Source organism: Microcebus murinus, chromosome 9 (genome assembly GCF_040939455.1).
Source record: "Microcebus murinus isolate Inina chromosome 9, M.murinus_Inina_mat1.0, whole genome shotgun sequence".
Classification (NCBI taxonomy): Eukaryota; Metazoa; Chordata; class Mammalia; order Primates; family Cheirogaleidae; genus Microcebus; species Microcebus murinus.
Genome location: NC_134112.1, coordinates 74,402,774 through 74,430,739, shown reverse-complemented (window position 1 = coordinate 74,430,739; position 27,966 = coordinate 74,402,774). Strand labels below are relative to the sequence as shown.

Below are 27,966 nucleotides of genomic sequence, written 5' to 3'. Positions count from 1 at the left end.
ATTTACTGTCCACTGTCGTAAGGATAATGCTTCTCTTCAGGGCAAAGGACAGGTGTGCTTACTGCCCATTATAAAAGATTGGGGTTTCCTAAGCTTGGAGTTCATCTCCTATAATACAGCCCACTGTGTGTACAGGTGTGACCTGGCCTTCTTTGTGCTGCCCTCAAAACTTGGGAATTGGCACATACTCTGACAATTGCCAACATCCATGAAACACAGTGGCAGGCTAATTTGCTAGCTTCCAAATAGAGTAAAATCTCAGAATCTTCAAAGCTCTTGAAATTTTTTAAAGTTATAAAATGCTTTCATAGATTCTCACCTTAATTTAGAATCAGATTCCCTTTCAAAGAGTATATTATCATTTCTTTCCTGGGGTTCAGTAGAGACAAGGCAGATAGCTTTAGCTTTGGTCACCTGAGATAGTGTCTTGGTCATATTCTAACTTCTTTTTATTTTTGGTCTCCTCTCCCCATTTTTCTTTGTCATGACTTTTCTTTCTCTCCTCTTTTTTTCAGAATTCTCTTCTGTGTGTTCACATAGTCACTCCTTAAACTTGTACTTAAGACTAAATGCAAACAGACAAAGAACCTTGCTAATCTTTTTCTAACCTGTAGGGGAGGCAAAAGATACCTATCAGACCCTTGTGTGGTAGAACTAGAAGTTGAGTCGTGAGGGTAATTTCCCCATGTGTATTTCTGCTATCGGCAGTGGACAGAGGTGTGTGTGTGTCGGTGGGGGAGAGGGTATAGGTCGATTTCCACCCACCAGCATGTTTCAGCAGCAGACTGGGAAACCACTCCTGATCCTTAGGGAAAAGTCTCTGACCAAATGAGCTGTAAGTCAACAGGGCATACAATAATAATAAAATATTATTTTTGAAATGTTAGGGTCAGTCTAAATCTTTGATGAGCAGTCTATGGCTTGTGGGCCAAATTTGGCCTACTGCCTTTTTTGTGTGTGTATGCAGGAAGTTTCATTGGAACATAGCCACATCCATTCATTTAAATATCATCAATGGCTGCTTTTGTATTATGGTGGCAGAGATGAGTAGTTGCAATAGAGATTACACAGCTCAGAAAGCCTAACATATTTACTATTTATACCACTGGGTCTTGGGTTGAGGGGAAGATAAGAGAAGGGGTAAGTAACCTCATCAGAATCAGCTGGTCAGACTTTTCAAAAGATACACACCTCCCTCTCTCCTCCACCTTCTCATAAGCTTTCCTTGAGAGTCACTGTCTTAAACTTTATGACTCAAATAGTTTGGCTCTATTAACTGATACAGATTGTTTGTTTTCATGAACCTATTTTTACCCCCTGTAACATAACCAAAGTAATATTTACCATGTTATTTCTTTTACAGGGTTGTGGGAAGAAAATGTATTCCTTTTTGAGAGGAACCAAACAACTGCAGGTGCTGAGGTTTCTGGGAATCTCCATTGGAGTGACACAAATCCTGGCCATGATTCTCACCATTACTCTGCTCTGGGCTCTGTATTACGATAGAAGGGAGCCTGGGACAGACCCAATGATGTCCCTGAAGAATGACACCTCTCAGCACCTGCCATGTCATTCAGTAGAACTGTTGAAGCCAAGCCTGTCAAGGATCTTTGAACACACATCCATGGCAAACAGCTTTAATACACACTTTGAGATGGAGGAGTTATAAAAAAGGTCACAGAAGGAAACCACAAACTTGTTTTATTGGACTTGTGCATTTTTGAGCACACACTTACCTATTTCAGAAATATGTAAAAATAAAAATGGTGCCATAAAAGAATGCCTAGGCATATAATTTTCTACACTTTAAAATGAAGAGGGAAAAGTTTCATAATATAAGTCACCACCTGGACAATAATTGATGTCCTTTATAATGCTTAGAGCAGATATAATACCCACTTTATAGCTTGTGTAAGATTTTTACTGAACATAGTTATGTTTTGAGGTGGCATAGTTTAATCAGCATTTCTGCATCTATGTAAACGAGCCATATATGGTGGGATTGGAGCTACAGTAAAGGTTGATTTACTTCTACCAACTTCTTTATAAAATACCAATTAACTGCTAACATAGGAAGTTAGACAGTACTAATGACTTTTACTACTCAGTGATATATTCTTTTGTGGGTGAATAAATTATACATAAGAAAACTTTCGAGATTGGTGACTACCTAAATGTGATTTTTACTGGTTACAAGAATATTCTTACCACTTACAAGAGCAAACTAACACATTGTCTTAAACTGATCAGGGATCTATGTGTATATAAGTCTGTGTATAATTCAGTAGATTTCATTTCTTATAATGTTAAGAATAACAATTGTGAAAAGGATAAATTTGTCCTGTATAGCACCATTATTTTTAGCTTTTCTTGTTAATAGAGCTTTAAAATTCTGTCTGGGGTTTATATTACATACATAATTGTTAATTTAAATACTTAACCACTAATTTTGAAAATTACTAGTGTGATACATAGGCATCATTATTATTCAGAATGTAGTCTGGTCTCTAGGAAGTATTAACAAGAAAATTTACACTTCACTTAGTTGATTCAGTAAAGACTTGGATGCTATTTTTCTTCCAAACTAAGACTATTTTTGACACTATACACATTTTTAAAAGCTTATCTTTGCCTCTCCAAACAAGAAGCAACAATTTCCAAGTCAGTATCATACTATAGAGCAGGGGTCCTCAGACTTTTTAAACAGGGGGCCAGTTCACTGTCCCTCAGACCATTGGAGGGCCAGACTATAGTTTAAAAAAACTATGAACAAATTCTTATGCACACTGCACATATTATATTTTGAAGTAAAAAAAAACAAATGGGCAAAAACACCTGCATGTGGCCCACGGGCCATAGTTTGAGGATGCCTGCTATAGAGAATAATGTTATTTTTCTCCAGGAAAATGCTTGTGAGAATCATTAAAATAAGTGACAATTTATGTAGAGGTTATCTTTGCTTTACTTCACTTATTAATATACTGTGGTGAATTACACAGATTATTAAATTTTTTACGAGAGTAAAGTATATTTATTTGAAATGGGAAAAGTGCATTTTACTGTATTTTGCGTATTTCTCAGAATATAGAAAGAAAATTAAAACATGTCAATAAATATTTTCTAGAGAGTAGTGATTTGTCTGTGCCTATTTTAAAATATATTACAAGCACTTTTACCACTTGAGAGGATTTTCAAGGTGAGAAAAATATAAGAAAGAATAATTGAATAAAGTATTAATATTGATTTTCAAACTTTGGAACTAAACATAAGAGTATGTATCCTCACTGAGAAGAGGAAAAGCGATGGCCTATTTATTTTCCAAGTTTCCTTTACAGCTAAGTGATGAATAATGTATTTATTTGATATAATATAAAAATATGCCCATTTCTCTTCATTTATCTTCTCAATGTTTTCATATTACAGTATTTTATAGCTATTATTAACATAGTTCTCTACAGATAGAACTATGAAACACTGAAGAAGGAAACAGCAGAGGATGTAAACAGGTGGGAGAACATACCATGCTCATGGGTCAGCAGAATCAACATTGTTAAAATGTCTGTACTACCCAAAGTGACCTACAGAGTCAATGCAATCCCTATTAAAATACCATCATCATTTTTCCCAGATATAGAAAAAATAATTTTACGCTTTGTATGGAACCAGAGAAGACCCCCTCTAACAAAATCAATCCCAGGCAATAAAAACAAAATAGGAGGTATTAATTTACCAGATTTCAAACTATACTGCAAGGCTATAGTAATTAAGACAGCTTGGGACTGGCACAAGAACAGAGACATTGACCAGTGGAATAGAACAGAGAACCCAGATATAAAACCATCCTCATATAGCCAACTAATCTTCGACAAACCAGACAAAAAACATACACTGGGGAAAAGAATCCTTATTCAATAAATGATGCTGGGTAAACTGGATAGCCACATGCAGAAGACTGAAACAGGACCCACACCTTTCACCTCTCACAAAAATCAACTCATGCTGAGTAACAGACTTGAACATTAGGTGTGAAACTATTAGAATCCCAAGGAAAACACTAGAAATACTTTTCTAGACATTGGCCTAGGCAAAGAATTTATAAAGAAGACCCCCAAGGCAATCACAGCAGCAACAAAAATAAGTAAATAGGACCTGATCAAATTTAAAATCTTCTGCACAGCCAAAGAAACTGTCAAGAGAGCAAACAGACAACCCACAGAATGGGAGAAAATTTTCACAAGCTACACATCCAATAAAGGGCTGATAACTAGAATCTGTTTAGAACTCAGGAAAATCAGCAAGAAAAAAATCAAACAACCATAACAAAAAGTGGGCAAAGGACATGAACAGAAAATTTTCAAAAGAAGACAGAATAAAGGCCAACAAACATGAAAAAATGCTCAACATCTCTAATCATCACAGAAATGCATCACAGAAATCAAAACTGCAATGAGGTATCACTTATCTCCAGTAAGAATGGCCTTTATCAAAAAGTCCCCAAACAATAAATGTTGGTGTGGATGTGGAGAGATAGGAATACTCCCACACTGCTGGTGGGACTGCAAACTGGTTCAGCCTCTGTGGAAAGCAATATGGAGATAGCTTAAAGTGACACAAGTAGATCTACCATTTGATCCAGCAATTCCACTACTGGGCATCTACCCAAAAGATCAAATGACACTCTACAAATGGGACACCTGCACGCGAATGTTTATAGCAGCACAGTTCACAATTGCAAAGGTATGGAAACAACTCAGGTGCCCATCAATACATGAGTGGATAAAATGTGGTATATGTATACCATGGAGTACTATTCAGCTTTAAGAAACAATGGTGATATAGCACCTGTTATATATTCCTGGATAGAGCTGGAACCCATTCTACTAAGTGAAGTATCTCAAGAATGGACAAACAAGCACCACATGTACTCACCAGCAAATTGGTATTAACGGATCAACACTTAAGGGAACATATAGGAAAAACATTTATCCGGTGTTGGGCGGGTGGGGGGGGAGAAGGGGCATGGGCAATATATGTAACCTTAACATTTGTACCCCCCTAATATGCTGAAATAAAAAAAAAAAAAAACAGCCTGAGCAAGAGTGAGACCCTGTCTCTGCTAAAAACAGAAAGAACTTAATTGGCCAACTAAATATATATATATATATATATATTTAGCTGGGCATGGTGGTACATGCCTGTAATCCCAGCTACTTGGGAGGCTGAAGCAGGAGGATCGCGTGAGCCCAGGAGTTTGAGGTGCTGTAAGCTAGGCTGATGCCACGGCACTCTAGCCCGGGCAACAGAGTGAGACTATGTCTCAAAAACAAAAACAAAAACAAAAACAAAAAAACAAAAAACTAGCTCCTGGAAAAAAGAACTTATTAGTCAATGATTTTCTAAAATCCATCTTAGTTTTCCTGATCTGGAAGACTATCCCTACTATATGAGAATATAGGATGGGAATAATGAGTGTCATAGCAAGGTTATGCTGATCTGATTAAGGCAACTTCTTATATACTGAAATAGTACAGATGAAATGATATGATCTTGGAGTTGCTTCAAAATAATAGGGGAGAGTGGGTGTAAGTGTACATGAAACAAGAGTAACTATGCCCTAATAATTGGTGAAGCTGAATAATAGGTATATGTGTGTTCATTACATTATTCACTTTCATTTTTAATCTATTTGAGAATTTCAACAATAAACAGGTTTTTTAATGAAAAAAAATGAGTGTAAGGAATACAATATTTGAAATTAACTGCCAGATTTAAAATCTTTTATAGATTTAAATGAAAACTAAATAAATTACTTAATCAGAACCAAAAATATCTCTTTTTAAAATTTCTTCAACACTCCAACTTCTCATAAGTTCAACTAAAATACCCAAGTCACTGGACAGCTATGAGTTTTATTTGAATTATTTGGATGATGGTCAAATTTGGCTGCTTTCTTTTTTATGTGTTTCACAGTCCTAGAAAGAACAAGCATATATTTTGTGGAGCTCAGTAAAATAAAAATAGTCTTCGAATTATAAAATAAGAGTTGATTTCTACATTTTTAGGCTTCAGATATTTTGATATATTACCTGATATACTACCCTCTAGATTAGTCAACATAAATTTAGACAATCATCTTATATATAATGCACTTGCTTAATGGGAACAAATGACATTTATAGCAGTGGTCCACAAAGGCCTCTTATGGTAGCAGTGCACCTGGAATAATAAAACTGCAAGGGCCTTTAAAAAGTGTATTTAATGCAGTAGAGCAGAGGGAGTTCACTGTTTGGGTACATTGCAAACAAAATTGTTAACTGTTTCTTTGGGAATTTTTAAAAGCTTTCTTTGGTAAAAATCACCATTTTTAAAGTAAAAATTTAAGAAGATTATTTTTAAACTGGTTAACAGTCAATTCAAAGCACCCTGGAGACTCAGAGATGGCAATAAGAGATGATGTCTACCCTTAAGCACTGTAAAATCTGGGTTAGAGACACTGGTGCTAACAACAGGAAAAATAAATAAAAGGATTGCATAATGAATAGGGCCTCGCTTAGGAACAAAAGACAGAGAAGAGTGGAATTAAGGCAGCTACACCAAGGAGGTGGCTGTCATACTGGGTTAGAAGGAGAAGTGGAGTCTAGCTGATTTCTGGAGAACATTCCATGGTCCATGACTCTGAGGTTAGAAAGTATACATTGTTTTGGAGGCATGACCCGTGGTTCTGTGCACTTACTGCATAGCATCCTTGAAATGACACCATGGGAAAGGAAGTGGTAAAATTTGGTACTGGGAGCTTTGTTCTGTAGGTTCACTGGAGATTCACTGAAGTGTCTTCAGAAAGAGGAATGATGTATGTTTCATTAATTTAACTGGATTAGCCAAGTGAGAAAGAGGGCACCAAGAGATAGGTACACCCATTACACAACTCCCGGGGGTGGCCACCATTGACCTTAGTCTAGGTAAATGGAGCACTCTAGAGTTGTACACACTGCAAATAGATTGCTAATGCTGTGGTCCTGGAGAGAGAGAAAGATCCTCACAGGATGATGGAAGTCAAAAACCAGTGCATAAAACAGATTACAACAGGGTGAAGCCACAAAAATTGGCAGCAGATTGACCTTGGGGAGTGTGGGACAACAAGTGAAAGAACTGAAATTTCTAGACTGTGCCTGGTAAATTGACCATGGCATTAACCTAGATAGAAGACCAGACAGGAGCGGGTATGTGGGAGGGTAATTAATTTTGTGTGGGGCTCAGTGAGTTGGAGATGCCTGCAGGACATGCAGATGGAGATGTCTACAGGCAGCTGTGAATTCCAGTCTGGAGCTCAGGAGAATTCACTGTGGAGCCTGAGAATTTTATGCATTGCTTTCCCATCTCAGGAAGCCTGACAGAAAATGGGCTGAGAACCAAGTCTCGTATGAGGAGAATCTTAAGCAGATTGCTGCAAGAACATCCTTTGGTCTGAACTCCCGCTCCTGCGGATGAGTCAAGCGAGGTAAAGAAACAAGAAATGACTGCACTACTGAATCTCCAGTGGCAAAAGGAACTGCCCCCTTTTAAAAAAATACTACCAACTGTTGTGTTGCTCTTCACTCAACCCCTCGTCTTGTCATCATCTTGTAATTTAAAAGTGGATTCATCATTTTTATGAATTGAGTTCTTATTTTCTCACATCTAAGTACATCCTAGAAACATATATGACAAAATCTTTGATATTATCTTGAAAGCCCATTTTTCTATCTTAATATGGTAATTGCAGTCATCCTTTTATCTCATGCTTTCGTGGGTGCATACTAGGTGCCAGGCACACAGTGCAAGGTGCTTCACACATACTTTCTCTGTTTTTCACAACTCATTTGCAATTTGTAAGAATCATTAACCCCATTTTACAAATGAAGAAGGACTCAGAGAGATTGAGAAAATGTATTTAACCAGTGCTTGACAATGCTCCCTCTCCATTGTGTGGTGTGGCGTCTTCGCCAGCTTGTGGCGAATCTCAGCTGATTCCTTGCATACGAAAGCCAGTTTCTCCTTCCTGTGGGTTAGTATCACCAGGTCCAACTGGTCTCCAAATTCTACTATTCCTTCTTTCAGAGTGATGCTTTTGTCTCTCTAATTTCATTCCTCCCATTATTCCCTTAGAACAAGTCCAAGTTATCTAAAGTTTTAACCAAAGCCATTAATTGCTCTTTCTTCTCTTCATCTCTTGTCTCCTCCCACTGGTCTATCTTGCGCGCACATACTTTCATCAACTCAACTGATATATATTAATATATATATATACATTTAACAAATACACCTGTTTCAAGTGTACAGTTAGTTTTGACAAATGTATACACTCAGGGGGAGGGGCCCAGACAGTGGACTAGAAGCAACCCCCACACACCACTCTGAAGGAGAGGATTGAAAGTTGCAAGTGGATGCCCACCTACAGATAGATCTTTGTGGAGAGAACATTGTAAATCACCAGAGAAGCGACAGAAGATATAGTGAAGGAGAGGGAGAGGGGATGATCCACTCAGCAAGATGGGAAGGTACCTGGGGGAGATGTCCTCATGTGGGGAAGGACAAGAGAGGAGAACCCTGGGGCTCCCTGCCCCCCCCCATGGACACTGCACCCTGAACTGTGAGGGGGCTCCCACTGCCAGTGCAGACCTCCCAATTAATCAGAGAGCTGCTTGGAGACTGTGCAGTAACAGTGCACTAGAGAGTGGGCACAGCAGGGGCCTGCTGGCTTCCATTCCTGGGTTGCTATAACTGATGCCATTCTGAGCTCTCAGGTCCAGAGTGTCTACAAAGAGCTCAGTTTTGCTATAACCCTGCCACATCACCTCTGCTGGGCAAGGGAGGGAGGAGGGAGAGCAGATGCTCTCATGTGCCCTGGGACTGGGAGCTGAGCACCCACCCTGATGGGGGATTTGAGCAGAGTAGGTACTGCTAATACCACCTGAGAAGCCCTGAGGCAATAGCCTCAGGGGGACCTGCACAGGGAGAGAGCCCCAGCTGCCAGGCAGCCCACTCAGTGGCTCCACCACTGTTGCTCCCCCACTGCTGCCTAGCCTGGTTGTCCCACCCTCATTGCTCCTGCATGCCACCTGGAAGGACCTACCCCCGTGGTCCAACACTGCCATGGGCCTGAATGCCACATGCCACCATTGCACCAGGACCTGGGTGGAGTAACGCCCACAGCCCTGACGCCCATGGCTACTGCCTAGACAGCCTCGTTTAGCTTCCATGGCCACTTCCACAGGAGACCCAGGCAGAGCAATCTCCCACAATGCCTGCTTCTGTGGAAAAGGACTCACTCCCTCCTCTGCCACAAGCTTCCAACAACAGCCAGGGACAAATCCACCACTCCACATGAAGATCCTCCAGCACCGGCTTGGACTGTGACAATCACAGGGGAAGGGGATACTGCAGAACAGCTGTATTCCAGGCTCTCAGTGCATCCACTCATCTCCTGCCTGGAGTAAGACACAAAAGCACCATCTAGGGACCGCTCCTTCTTCTCACTGAGTAGGAGAGTTCCCAACAAAGAGGAATAGTGAACTGCAGACCTATCTGCTCTGAGCTAGGGAAGAGGTTTCAGATGAAAAGAAACCAGCAAAAGAACTCTGGCAACCTGAAAAAACAAGTTAGTTCAACACTCCTCAAAGATCACAATAGATCTGTAACAGCAGACTTCAACAAAAGTCAAAATGTCACAAATGAAATTCAGAATACAAATAGCAAAGAAGATGGATAGAACTGATGAGACGGTTGAAAACCAACACAAAGAAGCAAAAAAAAAAATATTTCAAGAGATGAATGAAAAAGTTACTAAAGATATAGATAGCATAAGAAAAGATATAACGGAAGTTAAAAAAATGAAAGGTTCATTTGGAGAATTTTAAAATACAGCAAAAAGCTTCAACAACAGACTAGACTAAACAGAAGAAAGAATTTCAGAGTTTGAAGACAAGGCTTTCAAAGTAGCACAGTGATTCAAATATTTAGGGAAAAAAAAGAGTAAAAAAGAATGAACAATCACTCAGAGAAATACAAGACTACGTAAAATAAGCTAATATAAGAATTAAAGGTATCTCTGAGGGAGATACCCCCTTACCCCTGTTAGAATGACCATTATTAAAAGTTCAAAAAACAATAGATGCTGGTGTGGATGCAGGAGGAAAGAAAGGCTCATAGATTGCTGTTAGGATCACATTTTGTACAACTTCTATGGAAAACAGTATGGAAATTCTTTAAAGAAATAAAAGTAGACTTGCCATTTGATCCAGCAATTCTTATACTGGGTATTTACCCAAAGGGGGAAAAAAGACAAAAAAAAAAAAGACATCTGCACTTGAATATTTATCACAGCACAATTTCAAAGACATAAAGTTAACCTAAGTGCCCATCAATTCATGAGTGGACAAATAAAATGTGGTATTTATATACTATGGAGTACTACTCAGCCATAAAAATGGATGAAATAATGTCTTTGGGAGCAACTTGGATGGAACTGGAGTCCATTATCCTAGGTGAAGTAGCTCAGGAATGAAAAAATAAACACCACGTGTTCTCATTAATAAGTGGAAGCTAAGTGATGGGTACACATGGGCACAAAGAGATGTAAAGGACGTTGGAAACCAAGAAGAGGGGAAAGTGGGAGGGGGATGAGGGATAAAAACTTACCTATTGGGTATAATGAACATTATTCTGGTGATGGGCACACTGAAAGTACTGACTTCAGTATTATACAATGTATGCATGTAACAAAAACATTTGTACTCCCTTAATATTTTGGAAAAATATATATATATATACACACACACACACTCATGTAACCACAACTACAATCAAGATGTAGAATATTTTCATCGCCTCAAGAAGTTCCATCTTGTCCCTTTGTTCTAAATCCTTCTATTCACACTCCTAACCCCAGGCAAAACTGATCTGCTAAATGTCACTCAAATTAATTTTTGTGTAACACAATTTTTATCATGTCACCTCTTTACTCAAACACTTCCAGGCATCTCCTGTTTAAAATATGACAGAGCTTCCCAACTCATTGGTACATACGTTATTTATACAGCACATTAGTGTAAGTGCAGGTCAGAGGCCACTGGCCACCCCAGGCCTTGCCCTGCTACCCTGAGGACTCCACGGAAGCAACAGCTCAACACCCACTTTGGGCTGCAACACTAGAGACCTCAAAATATGGTGGCTTGAACAAAACAGAAGTAAATTTATATTTCATAAAATATACATGTGAGCAACCCAAAGTATGGTTGCTTAAAGGTGTCCAGGACTCAGGCTCTTCTCTCCTACTATTCTGCTGTGCTAACCTGTTTCCCTTGCTCACCTGATCCCAAACAGCACACTCTACTTCTATGTTTCAGGCAGCAGGCCAGACAAAAAGGAAAGTTAAAGGGAAAAGGGGCACGTCTATTCCCTTTGAGGACCTAACCCAGAAGCACACATCATTTCTATTCACACTGAATGGCTATAAGGCAGGGTTGCAAATACTCTGGTCCAGACACCCATGTGTCCAGTTAAGCCAGGAAGTCCTACCACAGAAAGAGGGGGAAATGGATATTGGTGTCAACTAGTAAATCTCTGCTACACTCCTCAGTACCTTCAGAATAAAATCTTCCACCTGCGCCTATTATTTCAAACCTATCCCCCAATACTTCCCCACATGTCACTGTATACCAGCCAGCTGAGCCAAATGTGGTCCACTTATTGCCTCTAACATCCTACATATCCTGCACATCCTTGGTCTTGCTCACATCATGGTACTTGCCTGACATAGCCTCATCCCCAAAGATTCCAACTGTACCAAGCTTTAAGTCAAAACTCAGCAGCCACTTCTTACATGAAGCTGTCCCTGACTACTCCAACCCATTCTTCTGTGAGCTCAGCATTTTTTTTTGTTGTTACCATAATATCTAATTTGATTTTTGTGTTTTCTATTTGATAATACAACTTTTGTCTCATGTTGTTTTTCTTTTTTTTTTCTTTTCTTGTATGTCTGATCTCTCTTGAGAGTAAATATTATGCTATGTTTCTCCCACTCAGCATTTTGCATAGGCTTAGGTAAAATTTTTTTGGTATCAGTTGCATATCTATTCACTGTGTGTATAAATTAATATATGCATGAATTATGAGTCAGTTAAATAAATCAAAAGCCTTTGTCTAAAATGAATCCAATAAGGAGAAACTGCTGTAAAAGAGGCCATCTGTTCTTCTTGACTGGGATAGAGGACACCGGGTTATCATGGGATAAGTATTCATTTAGCTATAAATGGATGTCGATTGGATCTGCACAGTACGTTTAGAGCTCAGTCAAGTCTTATAAATGTCTGAGTGAACTATCAAATTGTACTTGTAGTCTAGTAATGTAATAGTGTTTTAGGTTTATAAAATGCTTTCACTCCTAACCCCAAATCCTTTAGCTTTTAAATATACATTTGTTTGACTGGTAGTGTGTACATAGCTGAATGCACATCTCTGAAGAAATCCCTGGAGAGTGAAAGATTGAAGCAAATCACCACTAACTTTGTGATTTCCATACAATTCTAGAAAGTAACTTAAAAAAATACAACATTCAAAGTTTCTATGCGAGTGCATCAAGCAGTGCTTCATTTATTCTTCTCATGATCCCAATGAGGTCAATTTTGTAATAAAGATAAAATACCTATGAACAGAGATGTTAAGAAACATACACAAAATTACACAGTAAGTAATATTGCTGGGATTTTAACCAGTTTGTCTAAATTCTCAGGCTGTACTCTTAGCTATTTTACAACAGAGCTATTGTATTAGCTGATTTCCAAAATTATTCTTAATTTCATGGTCATGACTTATTACTGAATTTTGCTAACTAGTATTTCTTTAGAAATTCTGTGTGTGTATTCAAAAGTTATATTCATCTGTTTTGTCTATGTGTGAACACATTCGATTTTAGTTAATATAATTTCACCTGGACAGAGCTGAGCCAATCAAATGCTGAGCCTGCTCTTCAGTTTGATCTGCTAGGAACTTGCAAGGATTAAGCGTGAGAGGCAGTCAGGCACAGCGCCTCTCCCATTGCTCAGGGCTTTCATTCTGCTCCAATGAGGGCATCTCTACCATGCTCCCAGAATATAGCCCTTCTTATTCTTAAAGGAAGTTTAACAACATAGCCCTGCAAATAGTGATATTTGATTGATCTACTGGGGAAGACAGAAAGCATCTATTACTTACCAAGGCAGGAGAAAGTTTTCTCCCTTTTATAATTCACTATTCATAAGATTGTCAAAGGGTAGGGTCCTGTAGGTGGAACAGTTAAAGGAAAAATGATAGGTGTATTTTCCAGAATTCAAAATTAAGCTTTGGGCTATTACTTTTTATATATCACAGACTAAGCGTGTGAGAATTTAACTACCCTTGTGTTGTTAAGTTCTCCACACATGCATAGCTTAAAAATCTATTTCTTTCTACAAAACTGTGCTCTGGCATAATTTGAACAAAATTGCTGTGGTGAAGACTGTGCTATTATTCTGCTTGAAATTCAATATGAATAAATCTGACAATCAGATGTCTAACAATGGTTCCTAATTCCTTTCTATTCTCTCCTAGTTTTCCATGGAATTCATCTTCTTATTTTCTCTTACCAAAGTTAAGACCAGTTCAATTCAATTTAGTAAGATCCACTGAGCATCTGCCATGCTATGTAGAATAAGCTGGGCTGGACACGACGAAGATTGGAAGAAAACTGTAAAATATAAACCCTGCCTCAAGGAACTCATAGTTAGGCTGGAGTGATCAGGCAAATGGACACTGATTAGGTAAGTGCCTGTTTCTGGTCCAGTGAAGGTACTCAAAAATTGATAAATTAGTGAAACATAATATAAGGCTAAATGTAAAATTATGTGGCACAGATACAGATACAGGATTTCAGATAAAGCAAGACATGAAAGTAGGCAGAAGTTTTGGCAGATCACGGAAAGATCACAGTTGAGATTGAGGAGGATTTTTGTTTTTGTTTGTTTGCTTGTTTTAGTTTTTAGAAACAAACTCTCGCTCTGTCACCCAGGCTGGAGTGCAGTAGCATGATCATAGTTCACTGCAGCCTCAAACTCTGGGGTTCAAGAGATGTCCCTGCCTCAGCCTCCCAAGTAGCTGACACTACTTGGCCACCATGCCAAGCTAATCGTTTTCTTTCTTTCTTTCTTTCTTTCTTTCTTTCTTTCTTTCTTTCTTTCTTTCTTTCTTTCTTTCTTTCTTTCTTTCTTTCTTTCTCTCTTTCTCTCTTTCTCTCTTTCTCTCTTTCTCTCTTTCTCTCTCTCTCTCTCTTTCTCTCTCTCTCTCTTTCTTTTTTTTTTATCTCGGCATATTATGGGGGTACAGATTTTAAGGTTTCAATAAATGCCCTTTCCCCCCCTCCCCCCACAAGTCTGAGTCTCCAGCATGACCATCTCACAGATGGTGCACATCTCACTCATTATATATGTATATACCTGCCCCCATCCCCCCTGCCCAATACCCTATTACTGTAGTACCTATGTGACCACTTAGGTGCTGATCAGTTAATACCAATTTGCTGGTGAGTATATGTGGTGCTTGTTTTTCCATTCTTGGGAAACTTCATTTAATAGTATGGGTTCAAGCTCTAACTAGGAAAATATGAGATGTGCTATATCACCATTGTTTCTTAGAGCTGAATAGTACTCCATGGTATACATATACCACATTTTATTAATCCATTCTTGGATTGATGGGCACTTGGGCTGTTTCCACAGCCTTGCAATTATGAATTGTGCTGCTATAAACATTCGAGTGCAGGTGTCTTTTTTGTAGAGTGTCATTGGATCTTTTGGGTAGATGCCCAGCAATGGTATTGCTGGATCGAATGGTAGATTCACTTGTATCGCTTTAAGGTATCTCCATATTGCTTTCCACAGAGGTTGAACTAATTTGAAGTCCCACCAGCAGTGTAGGAGTATAGAATTTTTTTATTTCCATCTTGATTTCTTCATTTATGAAGTAATCATTTAGTAGGAGGTTGTTTAATTTCCACGTTTTTGTGTAGAAATGTGAGTTTCTGTTAGGGTTGATTTCTACTTTTATTCCACTGAGATCGGAGAAGGTACATGGTATGATTTCTATTTTTTAAATTTCTTGAGATTAACTTTATGTAAATCTCTAGGATATGGTCAATCTTAAAGAATGTCCCGTGAGCTGATGAGAAGAACGTATATTCAGTGGATTTTGGGTAGAATGTTCTATAGATGTCAGTCAGACCCAGTTGTTCCAGGGTTTTGTTTAAGTCCATTATTTCTTTATTAATTTTCTGTTTGGAGGATCTGTCTTGTGCTGTCAGTAGGGCATTGAAATCTCTGGTGATTATGGAGTTGCTATTAATCCTTTTGGTTAGATCCAGTAAGGTTTGCTTTATGAAACTGGGTGCGCCTAAGTTGGGTGCATATATATTTAAAATTGTTATCTCTTCTTGTGGAACTGTGCCCTTCACCATTATATAATGACCCTCTTTGTCTTTCACTACTTTTGTTGGTTTAAAAACTAAATCATCTGAAATTAGAACTGCCACGCCAGCCTTCTTTTGGCTTCTATTTGCTTGGAGTATTGATCTCCACCCTTTTGTTTTTAGTCTATATGCATCCTTGCAGGTTAGATGTGTTTCCTGAAGACAGCATAGACTTGGCCTGTATTTTCTTATCCATTCAGCCAGCCTATGTCTCTTGAGTGGATAGTTTAAGCCATTCACATGTATTGAGAGAACTGATAGTAAGGTAGATTACTGTTCATTCTGTTGGGTTGGATGTTGTTGCTTTGATTTCTCTCTTGAGCCATTGTAATATCTGGCCTTTAATCTTTGGGTTTTGGTTGCTTTTATATTTGTGAGTTTTTATTATGGTGTTCTGTGTGTAGCACTGTTTTGAGTACTTCTTGTAGGGCTGGTCTTGTCTTGGTGAATTCTCTGAGACTTTGCTTGTTTGAGAATGTCTTTATTTCTCCTTCATAAATGAAGCTTAGTTTTGCAGGGAAGAATATTCTAGGCTGGGCATTGATTTGTTTCAGAAGAGTGAGAATGGGGCCCCAGTCTCTCCTTGCTTGTAAAGTCTCATTAGAGAAGTCTGGTGTTATTTGAATTGGCTTTCCCTTGTGTGTCACTTGCTTCTTTCGTCTTACAGCTCTTAGAAGGGCCTCTTTAGTTGACACTTTGGTCAGTCTGATGACTGCATGTCGTGACATATTCCTATTTGCATTGAATCTCCCAGGGGTCCTCTGAGCTTCTTGAACTTGTATATCAAGATTTTGAGCAAGGCCTGGGAAATTTTCCTCTATTATATCTTCAAACAGCTTGTCCAACCCTTGAGTGTTGTCTTCTTCCCCTTCTGGTAACCCTATGACCCTCTCATTAGGTTTCTTCACATAATCCCACATCTCTTGTAGGCTTTGCTCTTTTCTCTAGTTTCTCTGCTCTATCTCTGTGATGGTTTTATTTAGTTGGAGGGTGTTATCTTCAAGCTCTGAGATTCTTTCTTCTGTTTGATCTACCCTGTTCTTGAGACTTTCCACTGTATTTTGTAGTTCCCTGAATTGATTCTTCATTTCCAGGAGTTTGGTTAACTTTTCTTCATTGTGTCCATTTCTTTTTCCAGATCCTGGAGGCTTTTTGTGGTTTCTTTGTGTTGGTTATTGAGTTGTTGTTGCAGCTCGGTGAGTGTTCTTATGATCCACATACGGAATTCCTCTTCTGTCATTTTGGTTGCCTGATTTGGGTTGGTGTCTGTTTCTAGGGGGCTAGTGCTCCTCTTTGGGAGTGTGTTTTCCGTTTGGTTCTTCATATTTCCTGAGTTCTTTCACTGATTTCTTCCCATGTCGATCAGTTGTTGTTTCTTTCCTTTAGGTTTTTGTGTGGATATTCACACGCCTTGTTTAGTTTCTGAGCCGTTAGGTGGTGTCTGTGGGTGATATTCGACCACTCCCTGTATAATGAGTCAGTGGGTGCCGTGATAAGGATGTGCAGGATGCCGTCCCTGTCAGTAGGTGGCGTTTGCTTGGAGGAACAGGCTATGCTGTTGTTTTTGTGTCCTGTTATCAGCTCTTGTTCTGGGCAGAGCTGGATTGGGTAAGCCTGCCCTCAGGCACCACCAATGCAATTAGCAGGGGTCAAAGTTCTGTTCTCTGCTTCCAGGAAAAGTTGTCAGGGCAGGGCTGGAATGGTCCTGCTCAGCCAGAAAGTCTGCTTGTGGGGGTGGGGCTGTCTGAGACCCGCAGTCTGGAGCAGGCATCGCTTCTTTCCACCCTCCCCAACTCCACAGGTACTCCTGGGCCTCTGCCAGCAATCCAGACCACACGTCACCAGGCCTCCCCAGATTGTGATGCCTGCGGGGAGGTTTGCTGCGCAGAAACGCTGCCTGGGCTGGGCGCACGCTCTCCCTTTGGTGGGAGGGTTGCCCTCTAGGATGCTGATCTGCCCCTGGAGGCACACACACCTCTGCAGGCTGTTCACAAATATCCCTTCTGTGCCCCGGGCAATGCTAGACCTCAGTGCACGAGATCTGGTCTGCAGGTCCGACCTCTGGGTCCCAGAGTTCAAACTGTATCTCCACCAGGGAGAGGAGTTCTGGTCCCAATTCACCCACAGGGAGCCCAAGCTGTGTCTGTGTCTCTCAGCCTCTGAGTCAGCACCATTCTCCTGGGAACACCATGCCAGCAGCACCTGGGAGGGCTGGCGGGTAGGGAGCTCACAGTCTGAGTTCCCCTTAGTCAGCTGTAGGGTCCCAAAAGGGAAGGTCCCATTCCCTGGAGATGGCTCAGGCTAGTGGCTGTATTGTCTCTCTGGGTAGCCGCAGGTAGGGTCGGTGGAGGGGAGAAGGAGGCAATATGGCACCTGCCATGCGTCTCGGGTCTGTGCACATGAAGGTGCACAAGGATTTGGGAGTCTGGTGCCGTGTCCGCTACAGGCTCACCGCTAGCTGGCGGCGGCTGTCTCTGGGCTGGTGGCCGCTGGTCTCTCCACCCGCTGGGGAGCCCAGCAGCAGTCCCAAATGCAGGGGTGGGGAAAGGTGTTTTATCCACCTACCCATCCCGCTGGTCTCCGGCTGCTCCGGCAGTCTCAGCTTCCAGTTCTGTTCCGAAGCCTCCTCCCGTGGAGTCTCCCGGTGTCTCAGGTACCCCTCCTTCTGGCCCTCGTCTGCTGTATGCTCGCCTTCTTGCTTCTTTTTTCTAATTTCTGCTAGAATCTGTCTTTTCTGCAGAGACACTCTTTCTGGCGGTGTTTCTCGTCCGCCATCTTGATCCTCCTCCCTCTTTCTCTCTTTCTTTTGACTGGTCTGGCAGTGTTGTCCAGGCTGGTCTTAAACTCCTGGCCTTAAGCAATCCTCTTACCTCAGCCTCCCAAATTGTTACTATGTCTGGCCAACCTGAGGTAGATTTTGGTGACAAAAATGGGAAGGATATTTCAGGTTAGGGTAATTATAAATAAATCAGAGATAGATGTTAGCATAGTGTGTCCATTGCAGAGAGGAGCCCATTTGACTAGAGAAGATAAAAAAGATAAAAATTCATAGGTGTGTTGGGGCAGATAACAGAAGTACTCATGAGAATTTTGAACTTTATTTTGAGGACATGGAGACCCCCATAAAGGTTTTTATCTGCAAAGCCATATTTTTGAATCTACACTTGCATTGTACTCAGGATAGGCTGAAAGAAATAGGTAAAGAGGTCTGAATATAGAAATAAGGGAATTGGGTAATGATAACTTGAAGTATGGTTGCAGCATTGTTGAGAAGGAGGAAACCAACTATGGAAAGTAGGAAACAATAAAACTCACAGAGTATGAAGAAAAGAAATAAAGTTTGACTTTCCGATTTAAAAGTCAAAGACTCAGGAGAATCCACTCACAGCGACAGAAAAGAAAATTAGAAGACAGATTGTTGTAAAGAAGATTTTATTTGGGATTCGAGTTTGAGGTTATCTTGGCGAGGTCAGGGTGATACAGTTTTTAAAAGGAGTGGCTCAGATTAGGGATGAGTGTTTCTATGGTGGTGGGCTTGGATTTTTAAAAACAATTGGGTCATCTTTTTTTTTTTTTTTTTTTTGAGACAGAGTCTCGCTTTGTTGTCCAGGCTAGAGTGAGTGCCGTGGCATCAGCCTAGCTCACAGCAACCTCAAACTCCTGGGCTCAAGTGATCCTCCTGCCTCAGCCTCCCGAGTAGCTGGGACTACAGGCATGCGCCACCATGCCCGGCTAATTTTTTTTTTTTTTTTATATATATATCAGTTGGCCAATTAATTTCTTTCTATTTATAGTAGAGACGGGGTCTCGCTCTTGCTCAGGCTGGTTTTGAACTCCTGACCTTGAGCAATCCGCCCGCCTCGGCCTCCCAAGAGCTAGGATTACAGGCGTGAGCCACAGCGCCCGGCCTTGGGTCATCTTTTGTCACCTCTGCAGTGTCCCTCATTCTCCTATGTTTCATAGAAAAGTAGCAGGGAACTAGTTCCTCAGAATTTCCTTCTTGTGTAGTTTCAGGGTAGATTATTCCAACAAGAGGAACTTTTATGAAATTCAGAGGGCTCAGTCCTCACCTTTCCTGTGGCATCTGTACTCTGACTTCTCATTGGTGGCCTCACCTGGGAGTTCTCATTTTTAGTTTTCTGGCCACTTTCTGGGCTAAGTTTTGATTCCTTTAGCCCTACACTTGTGTTTCTAATTCCCTGTATGAAATCCCTTTCTACTCAAAATTCCTAGACTGAAGCCCACTTTCATCATGAATCCTGAGATAAAAAGATATTCCATGTAAAGAGAATATGAGCAATGACTGAGATCGAGCTACATTTGTGTGTGTGTGTGTGTGTGTGTGTGTGTATGTGTGTCTAGATGTGTGTTGGAGAAGAAACAGAACCAGCAAAAAGACACAGAAAAGAAATGGTCAAAAAATTAAGAAAAGTAAATGAGGAAAAATTGTGAGGCAGAAATAGGTTTTCTTTTCCAGGTAAAGGAATAAAATAGAGAAAAGAAGACACTACACTGAGAAAAAGGTGTAATATTTGTCAACATGAATGACATTTTGTCAGAATTCAGTTTTACTGTAATGGTATTCCTACATTTTAAATTCCAGCTGCAATTAGAATGATGTTACCAAAATAGTGGGCCAGCATGTTGTTTGGTGAGGTGGTAAAGGCATCCAGATGCCTGCAACTTGGTTATGACAAAGAGCCAGAGAGCTGCCAAAGCCCTTGGATTAATATAGGAAATTTACATTACTGTTTCTGGCAGATAAAACAAATTGCTTCTGTTGTCTTAGGTAACTGGTCTAGAGAAAAATAATTTGCCAGATTTAATAGTGGTACACCAGGTTTCCAGTAGGAGATCACATCTTGAAAAACTGTGTGAATGGCAATACCACCTGATTACATTAGGATAGTCTACATAATTCTGTAAGGTCCATCTGATTTTCACATAGACCACATAGGTAAGTTAAATGGGAAGGTGGCAGAAATGTTTCACCCTCCATCTTTCAAATTTGATAGTGACAGTAATCTCTGGAATATTATTTGTGGCTTTCTATTTTCAAAAGGAGGAGTTATTTCACACTTCCTACCTATCATCCTTACTCCATGGATCAAAGAGATAGAAGAGTATACTTCCTGTTGAATGTACAGTTTGCATTCAGAAATGAAATAGTTAAGTATAGATTTGTTCACAGACGCTTTCAGTCCACTGTGAGATGGACTCTGACTTTTGCATTTCTTCCTCTGCATTACAACAAAGAGTTTCTGCCTTCTCAATCACAGTTAATGTGGGTCTTTGACCTCCGTAAGCCCCCACTTTGACGACTGGACCACATTGGCATAGGATTTATGGGAATTTGTGTTAGCTCTGGCTCAGTCCAATAATCTCTGAAGGATCTGAGTATTTCTCTTTCTCCAGTGCACAGCCACACTAGTAAATGAGTTCAGGTGTCTTTAGGGGAACTCAAGAAAGAAGTTTTATATAATCTTCTTGTGGAAGCACGGCAAAAGATATTATGGAGGGTATCTGGTCCTCCTTTCATTTCAGGGATTTGTGTCTGTGAACTGGCTTAAGTCTGAGAACTGACTGAGAGGTTATAATTATACATTGTGTTGATTAAATCAAGACTCTATTCATAAGGATAAGAGTTTAGATTTTTTTTCTTATATTATAGACAGTCCAAATATATGTATTTATTCTGGGAACATCATAATCCATTAGCTACTACTAATGATGTCAGTGGGTCAAACTATTTTGATTAGTGCTTGGTTCTGCTGTCCATTCTGGTAATTACCTCCAAATGTTTCTTAAGACTGGAAATCTTGGAACCAATTTTGAAGGGATCATCTCTAAACATCATCATTGACCTAAACCACACTGAGCTTTTCAGAGATGTTGGTTCTTTCCTTACCCGTATATTTCTCAACGCATTGGTAAAGACAACATTCTCTGGGCACTTCTTTGGTAAAGTGTTAGCATGTGTTTGAGTGGGTTACTATGATAAGAAACACACACACACACACACACACACACACACACACACACACACACACACACTCCCCTGGTTCCCAAGACAGAGCTCCTAAACTCCTAAAGCCTTTGTACATGGGGGCACTAGAACCTAGAACATTTTGTTTTAATATTTGGTCTTTGGCCCTGGTTCCCGGCACACAGCTCCTAAAACTCTTGGGATCTCCAAAGTGATGTGTCTTTGTGCTAATAATGAAATGACTGCTAGCTTGGGGGCTCCTAGGCAGCTTCAGGACAGGCCTGGTTTCCAGGGGAACCAACCGTATATTTAAAGAGTTGGAACTTTCAGTCCCATCTAACCCCAACCTCCAGGGAGGGAATTAGGGCTGAAGGTTTAGATAATCCCAAGGGACAATGATTTAAACAATCATGCCTACATAATGAAGCCTCCATAAAAATGCAAAAGGACTGGGTTCAAAGAGCTTCCAGATTGCTGACAAGTGCAGGTGCCTGGTGGGTTGTACACCAAGGGAGAGCACAGAAGCTCTGTACCCGTTTCCCATACCTTGCCTTACACATCTTCCATCTTGCTAGACATCTATCGCCTTTGTAATATTCTTTATAATAAATAGGTAAGTGTAAATAAGGTGTTTGTCCCTGGGTTTTTTGAGTCCTCTTAGCAAATTAATTGAATCTGGGGAAGGGGTTGTGGGAAACCCTGATTTATAGCCAGCTATAGCTGGTCAGAAGCGCAGGTCACAACCTGGGGCTTGCGATTGGCATCTGAAGTGGAGATGGTCTTGTGGGACTGCGCCCCTAACCTGTGGGATCTGATGCTGACTAAGGTAGATAGTACCAGTATTGAGCTAAATGGTGGAACACCCAGTTGTTATCCACTAGAGAACTGCTTGGTTGGAGAAATCCTCACAAAATTTGGTGACAGAGGTGAAGTGTTGTGTGGTTTGTGAGAATAGGAAAAAGTGTGTTTTTATTCTTCACTTTCCATGATAAACTCACTCCAAACACATGGTAAATTCACCTCAAATTCCTACTTCCCTAAACCTTCAAATTCCTTCATCTATATTATACTGAAGATATTTCAGCAGTTCAGCCTTTTTAATTTGCATAAATAAAGGTATAGAACAAGTATTAAAACATAAGTGAACAGTGTAACATATTATACAAATTTCAGGATAATGTTTATGTGTGGAAGGGAAGAAGGGAACTAGAATCAGGGAAGCTTCACTTGTAAATATGGATGCTTCATTTCCTAAAAATAGTACAAATATCTGAAATAAGGCAAAATATTAACATTTGTTGGATCTTAGTGTTATGAACACAAATGTTTATTTATTCTTTCTGCTTTTCAGTATTTTCAAAATATTTCATATGAAAATATTTTAAAATCTTAAATAATTGAGATGTAGCTAACAGTTGCAACTATATATGCTTTTAGTACTGATCAGATTGAAAAAAAATTTGCTGAAGTTAGAAAAATTGACTTTTAAAATAAAGCCTTTAAAAAGAATTGACTATAAACAATAACTTCTAATAAGACAAAGGCAAAAGGGAATGAATAAATGAAATTTGTTTCTAATTTAATTTTCTCATGAAGAAATGCTAATTATGCATGTTTCTTTGGCTAGTTTACTACATCAATCCTGCCATTATGATGCTTTTATTCTTCCCTTCCTGGAGACTCACAGCTTTCTTTAGGGATGCTTTTCTCCTCCTTTATATTAAAATGTAGGAGAAGAGGAAGTAAAAGAAATGAAAAATTTAAGTCTGATACCAGAGATATCTCAATAACAATGAGCACACATATTTTGTTTATGTACTTTTCATTTATAAAGAGTTTCTCAAAATGTGGGTTTTATGTGAGAAAGCCACCTTTAATTTGGTTATTTTCTTACAATTAGATGGTATGATTATGCTATGGTCTGAACACCCCCTGCCTTAAAATTGGTGCTTTGAAACTTAATCACTAATGTGATAGTATTAAGAGGGGGCCTTTAGGGGACGGTTAAGTCATGAGGGCAAAGCCCTCACAAATGGGATTTGTAACCTTATGGAAGGGCTGGAAGGAACTAGTGGTGGTCCTTTTTGCTCTTCCACGTTCTGCCACATGAGGACACAGAGCTAAAGGCACCATCTTGGAAGGGGAGTGCAGCCCTCACCAGACATTGAATCTACCAGAGCCTTGATTTTGAACTTCCCAGCTTCCAGAACTGTGAGACATAAACTTCTGTTGTTTATAAATTACCCAGTCTCAGGTATTTTATTATAGCAGCACAAATAGCCCAAGATGGATAGTATTGTTCTTTCCAATGATTTTAATAGAGAGAAATTATAGAGTAGAAACTGACTACCTCGATTCTGATTCTACAGATACTCTGAAATTTTCATTCAGATTAAAGAGCTCATACCAAAAATTATCAAAAGGAGAAAGAAGAAGCTCTTAACAATCACTTAGAAAAGTAAAATACAAGAATAGCTGAATCAGGTTTTGAGGCTATATGAAGACACATAGGTAGAAATGTGTGCTTTAGCGTAAGATGTACTGAGTTCTTAGGATAGGGGAGCACTTTGGGAGAGGCATACAAGGTGGCCAGAGTAAAAGTATTCTAACCTCAAACTGAACCATTGGCCTCCATGTAATTTAAAAGGGTTTTTCACATGCTGTATTTTATTTAACCCTCCTATCCATCTGTGAGCTAGGCAGAACTTCATTTTAGAGATGTGGACCTTAAGGTTCAAAAGACTGGCTAAATTTCCAAGGTCTCATAGCCAAATAGAAGTAGAGTCTGAACTTCTGGTGCTTTTCTTTTACATTACTTTACCTCTTCATTCTCTCTGCTCTCTATCTGTTCTATTGGTCTTGATCTTACAATTTCATAGAGATCGGGGAAGGTTTAAAATCATTCCCTTTGGGAATATTTTACCAAGCCCATAATGATTTAGAACTGACCTCCAGGGGTCATGTTTCATTACCAGAAATACTATTCAAGGAAGGCAGTGCTTTGACCATAATAGCTGAAGGTGGAAGATGTTAACCACACATGGATCCATTCCACAAGACCTCATTTCTGCATGGAGAAAAGATGATATCCATACCAGTCTCTCCAAATGCATTTCCGAATTTGATTTTTTTCCTCTTAGAAGTAAAGCAATGTGAACATTGCAGGGGAAGTTTATGATACATAGTTACATAGCATTTTCTCTCTAATATGTTGATGAGTTTGTTATATATTGCTTGCTCACATATTACTACAAAACTTAGTGACTTCAAACAAAAACATTTATTATGCAAAGCTTAGAGTCTTGAATTAAGATGCAAGAAAGATGTTGGATGAAGATGTTGTCATCTGGAGGTTCGACTGGTACTGAAAGAAAGATCTGTCTCCAGGTTGGTTTACTCACATTGGGGCAAGTAGATGCCGGCTGTTGGTCTGGTCTGTCTGTCCCTCTCTATGAGGGTCTCTTCATCACACAGCAGCTGGTTCACCTCGGAGCACGTGATCCCATAGAGAACATAAACGACCAGGAAAGAGTACTCAAGGTGGAAGCTGTAATCTTTTTATAATCTAATCTTGAAGTGATATGCTATCACTGCTGCCAGATTCAATCAGAAGGGAGTCATTAAATGTAGCCCACATGCAAAGGGAGGGAAATTGAGCTCCATTTCTCAGAAGGAGGAGTACCAAAGACTTTGTGGACATATCTCTAAAACCTTGCCTTGACGAAATTCTCAGCTTTTGCAAGAGAAAGCCCATAAAATAGATTTATTTCTCTTCAGCTCGTCCACATACTAGTAAAACTGACAAAAACTGGTTAGAGCTTTCTTGCTATTTCTCATCCTTCACTGAGCATTCCTTCTATTCCCTTTGCTGCCTCTCCTCCTCTGTGTGCCTTAGAATACTAGTGAGTCCCAGCTGCTCGGGGCCTCTTCTTTATGAGCGCTCTCACCAGTGCCATGCTTTATATGCCATTTCCATTCTCATAATTCTTGTATTTCTAACTTCAACCCTGACCAACCCTTGCAATTCCAATTTTATATATCCAGCTGCTCCTTGACATCGCCACATAGATCACATGAATTTAAAATGAACCATGGCTGAAACAGAACTCGTGATTCCCCCTGCTTCTCTTCCAGCCCCCTCCTTTCTTAGTAAATCCACTCACTGGTTTGAACTCTTCCTTATCTCTTGTCTAATCCCTCGGCAAGTCTTGTCAGCACTTCCTTTAATACTTCACCTGAATATACCAAACTTTCTTCGTTTCCACTGCTATCACTCTAGTCCAACCTCCCTGTTTCTCACTTGCACTCCTGCAGTAGCCTCCTATTGGGCTTGCTCACTTCTTCTCTAGTTCTGTAAGTATTCTCCACTATAGCCACGGTGCCAATTTGAAAAGGAAATCAGTTCTTGTCACTCCTCCGTTTAAAACTCCTTATGGCTTTTTATTTCGTGTAGAATAATGATAAATCTCAACTCTTTGCACTGACTTAGAATTTTTTACATATTCTTGTCCCTGCCCACTAGCCAGTATGTCTTCACCATACACACCGCTTAGGTATATAACCACAACTGTGTGTAGTTTGTGCGTCTTGATAGGCATGCTGTGAAGGTCTACCTGTTAGTGTATGTCTGGGAATGTGTCTCAGTGTGTGTCTTGAGTATATAAGAGTGTGTGCACACCTGTGTGTGTGTGTGTGTGTGTGTGTGTGTGTATGTCTGTGTGTCTGTGTGGTATGTAGCATGGGGGCAGTGTGTGTGGTGTGTTGTTGATTATATACCCGGCCATCCTGATAGGCAGATTAGCCAGAATGGGCAGAATAGACAGCTCTCTTGAGAATATTCAGGGACCACAGATGTTTTCTCTCTCAATATTTATATTTCTCTAGAGATTCATTAAGTTTAAGTGGCCTCTTGTCAATTGCAAATATCCTGGGAGTTGCATAGTCATCTGTATCTTTGAGTGAGTTATTATGATTAGATTGTGTTCCTCCTAGCACTTGCTGACAACAACCAGAGAGGAAAGAATGTGTGGGGACGTTTCTGAAAAGGAAACTGGGAGGCACTCGGGTTGTTGGAGGGGGCTTGCTGGTCTAGGGGACACCTCCTGGATTATCTCCCTACGTCACAAAGACCCCCTCCAGCCACCGTAGGACTGGGCAACACTGGGGAATGAAAAAGTCAGTTGTTCCAAAATGTCGCTGAGTGGTTTACATGCCTGGTATAGCTTTATGCTTCAGAGGTTTCCCAGGGCTTTTTAGATTTGAGGTCATTCCTCCTTTTATTCAGAACAGTGAAAGGGCAAACTTGTTCCCAGTAGGCGCAGTCACCCCTCGGTGAGCACCAGCACAGGGCGGCAAGGAAGCACACTCAGGGGGACTATTTCATGCACTGTCACACACAGCCATGTAGGACACCCTTCAGAGAGGAGCCTGCGCGTGCCTCCAAGGAAGTGGCCTTCTTGTCAGTGCCCTCCTTCTCCGCACCCTGACTCCATGCCCTCCCTCTCAGAGACTTTGCTCTTTGTTTTTCTCCTCTTTCCTGCCACTTCATCCTTTCCTTTTTTAGCTACAAGATCTTTGTTATCGAGAGTTGACCATGCCAGTTTATAATCTCATTCAATTGAGAAAATAAAAAAATCAACTCCTTGCAGCCCAGATTTCCCTTTAAAAATCTCTGCATCTCAGAGCTGCACTTCCTAGCCAGACAGCCCAGGAATGTTTTCTGCACTTGGCATCTGTAATCTAGTCTATGTTTTGTCCCCACTGCATCATGTCATGCATTTCTGAAGTTGAATGATGAGCACTCTGGTGCCAAGCCTCCCCAGAACTTTCGGTCCATACTTTCCTAGACATTTCCTCAGCCTTCCATACATTAACCCTCCCTTCGTTCTTTCCTGGCTTCCTCTCGCCTTTCTGACAACTCTTTCTCAGACTTTGTGGTTCCTCCCAGATCATTCCAAGGACCCTTCTTCTATTCTATGCTTTATTCCATTACCTTGGATTTAAATTCCTTCTTTATACTGCTGTTTCCTAAATAAAGAACTCTGGAATCCTCTTCTGTGTCCTGGACTCCTATATCTAACTCCTTACTTAAAGACGAAAGAAGTCCAGAAATCGCTGGAGTGGTTAAGTTTTCAGGCTTTGGTTTCTAAGTTGGAAATCTGTAGTTCAGTCCCAATGTTGCACCTTATTTACTGTGTGACCCTACTAAGTTATGTGACATTTCTGTGCCTCTGCTTCTTTACATTTAATAGGACGTTTCTGATAAAAAATGAATTAATACATTTATTTATTTATTTTTGAGACAGAGTCTCACTCTGTTGCCCGAGCTAGAGTGCCATGGCATCAGCCTAGTTTACAGCAACCTCAAACTCCTGGGCTCAAGTGACCCTTATGCCTCAGCCTCACCAGTAGCTGGGACTACAGGCATGCACCATCATGCCTGGCTAATTTTTTCTATACAATTTTA

The 27,966-nt window shown here is 40.2% G+C and overlaps 1 protein-coding gene across 3 annotated transcripts in view; it reads left to right on the top strand.

The window, feature by feature from the left end:
- TSPAN12 (tetraspanin 12) overlaps nt 1-3,130 on the top strand; it is a 61,031-nt gene extending 57,901 nt beyond the window's left edge. For all 3 annotated transcript variants that reach the window (XM_012757309.3, XM_076006572.1, XM_012757310.3), the window contains one exon: nt 1,364-3,130. In XM_012757309.3, the coding sequence (XP_012612763.1) occupies nt 1,364-1,669 (306 nt within the window). In that variant the 3' untranslated portion in view covers nt 1,670-3,130. The remainder of the gene's footprint in view (nt 1-1,363) is intronic.
- The last annotated feature ends 24,836 nt before the right edge of the window (nt 3,131-27,966 follow it).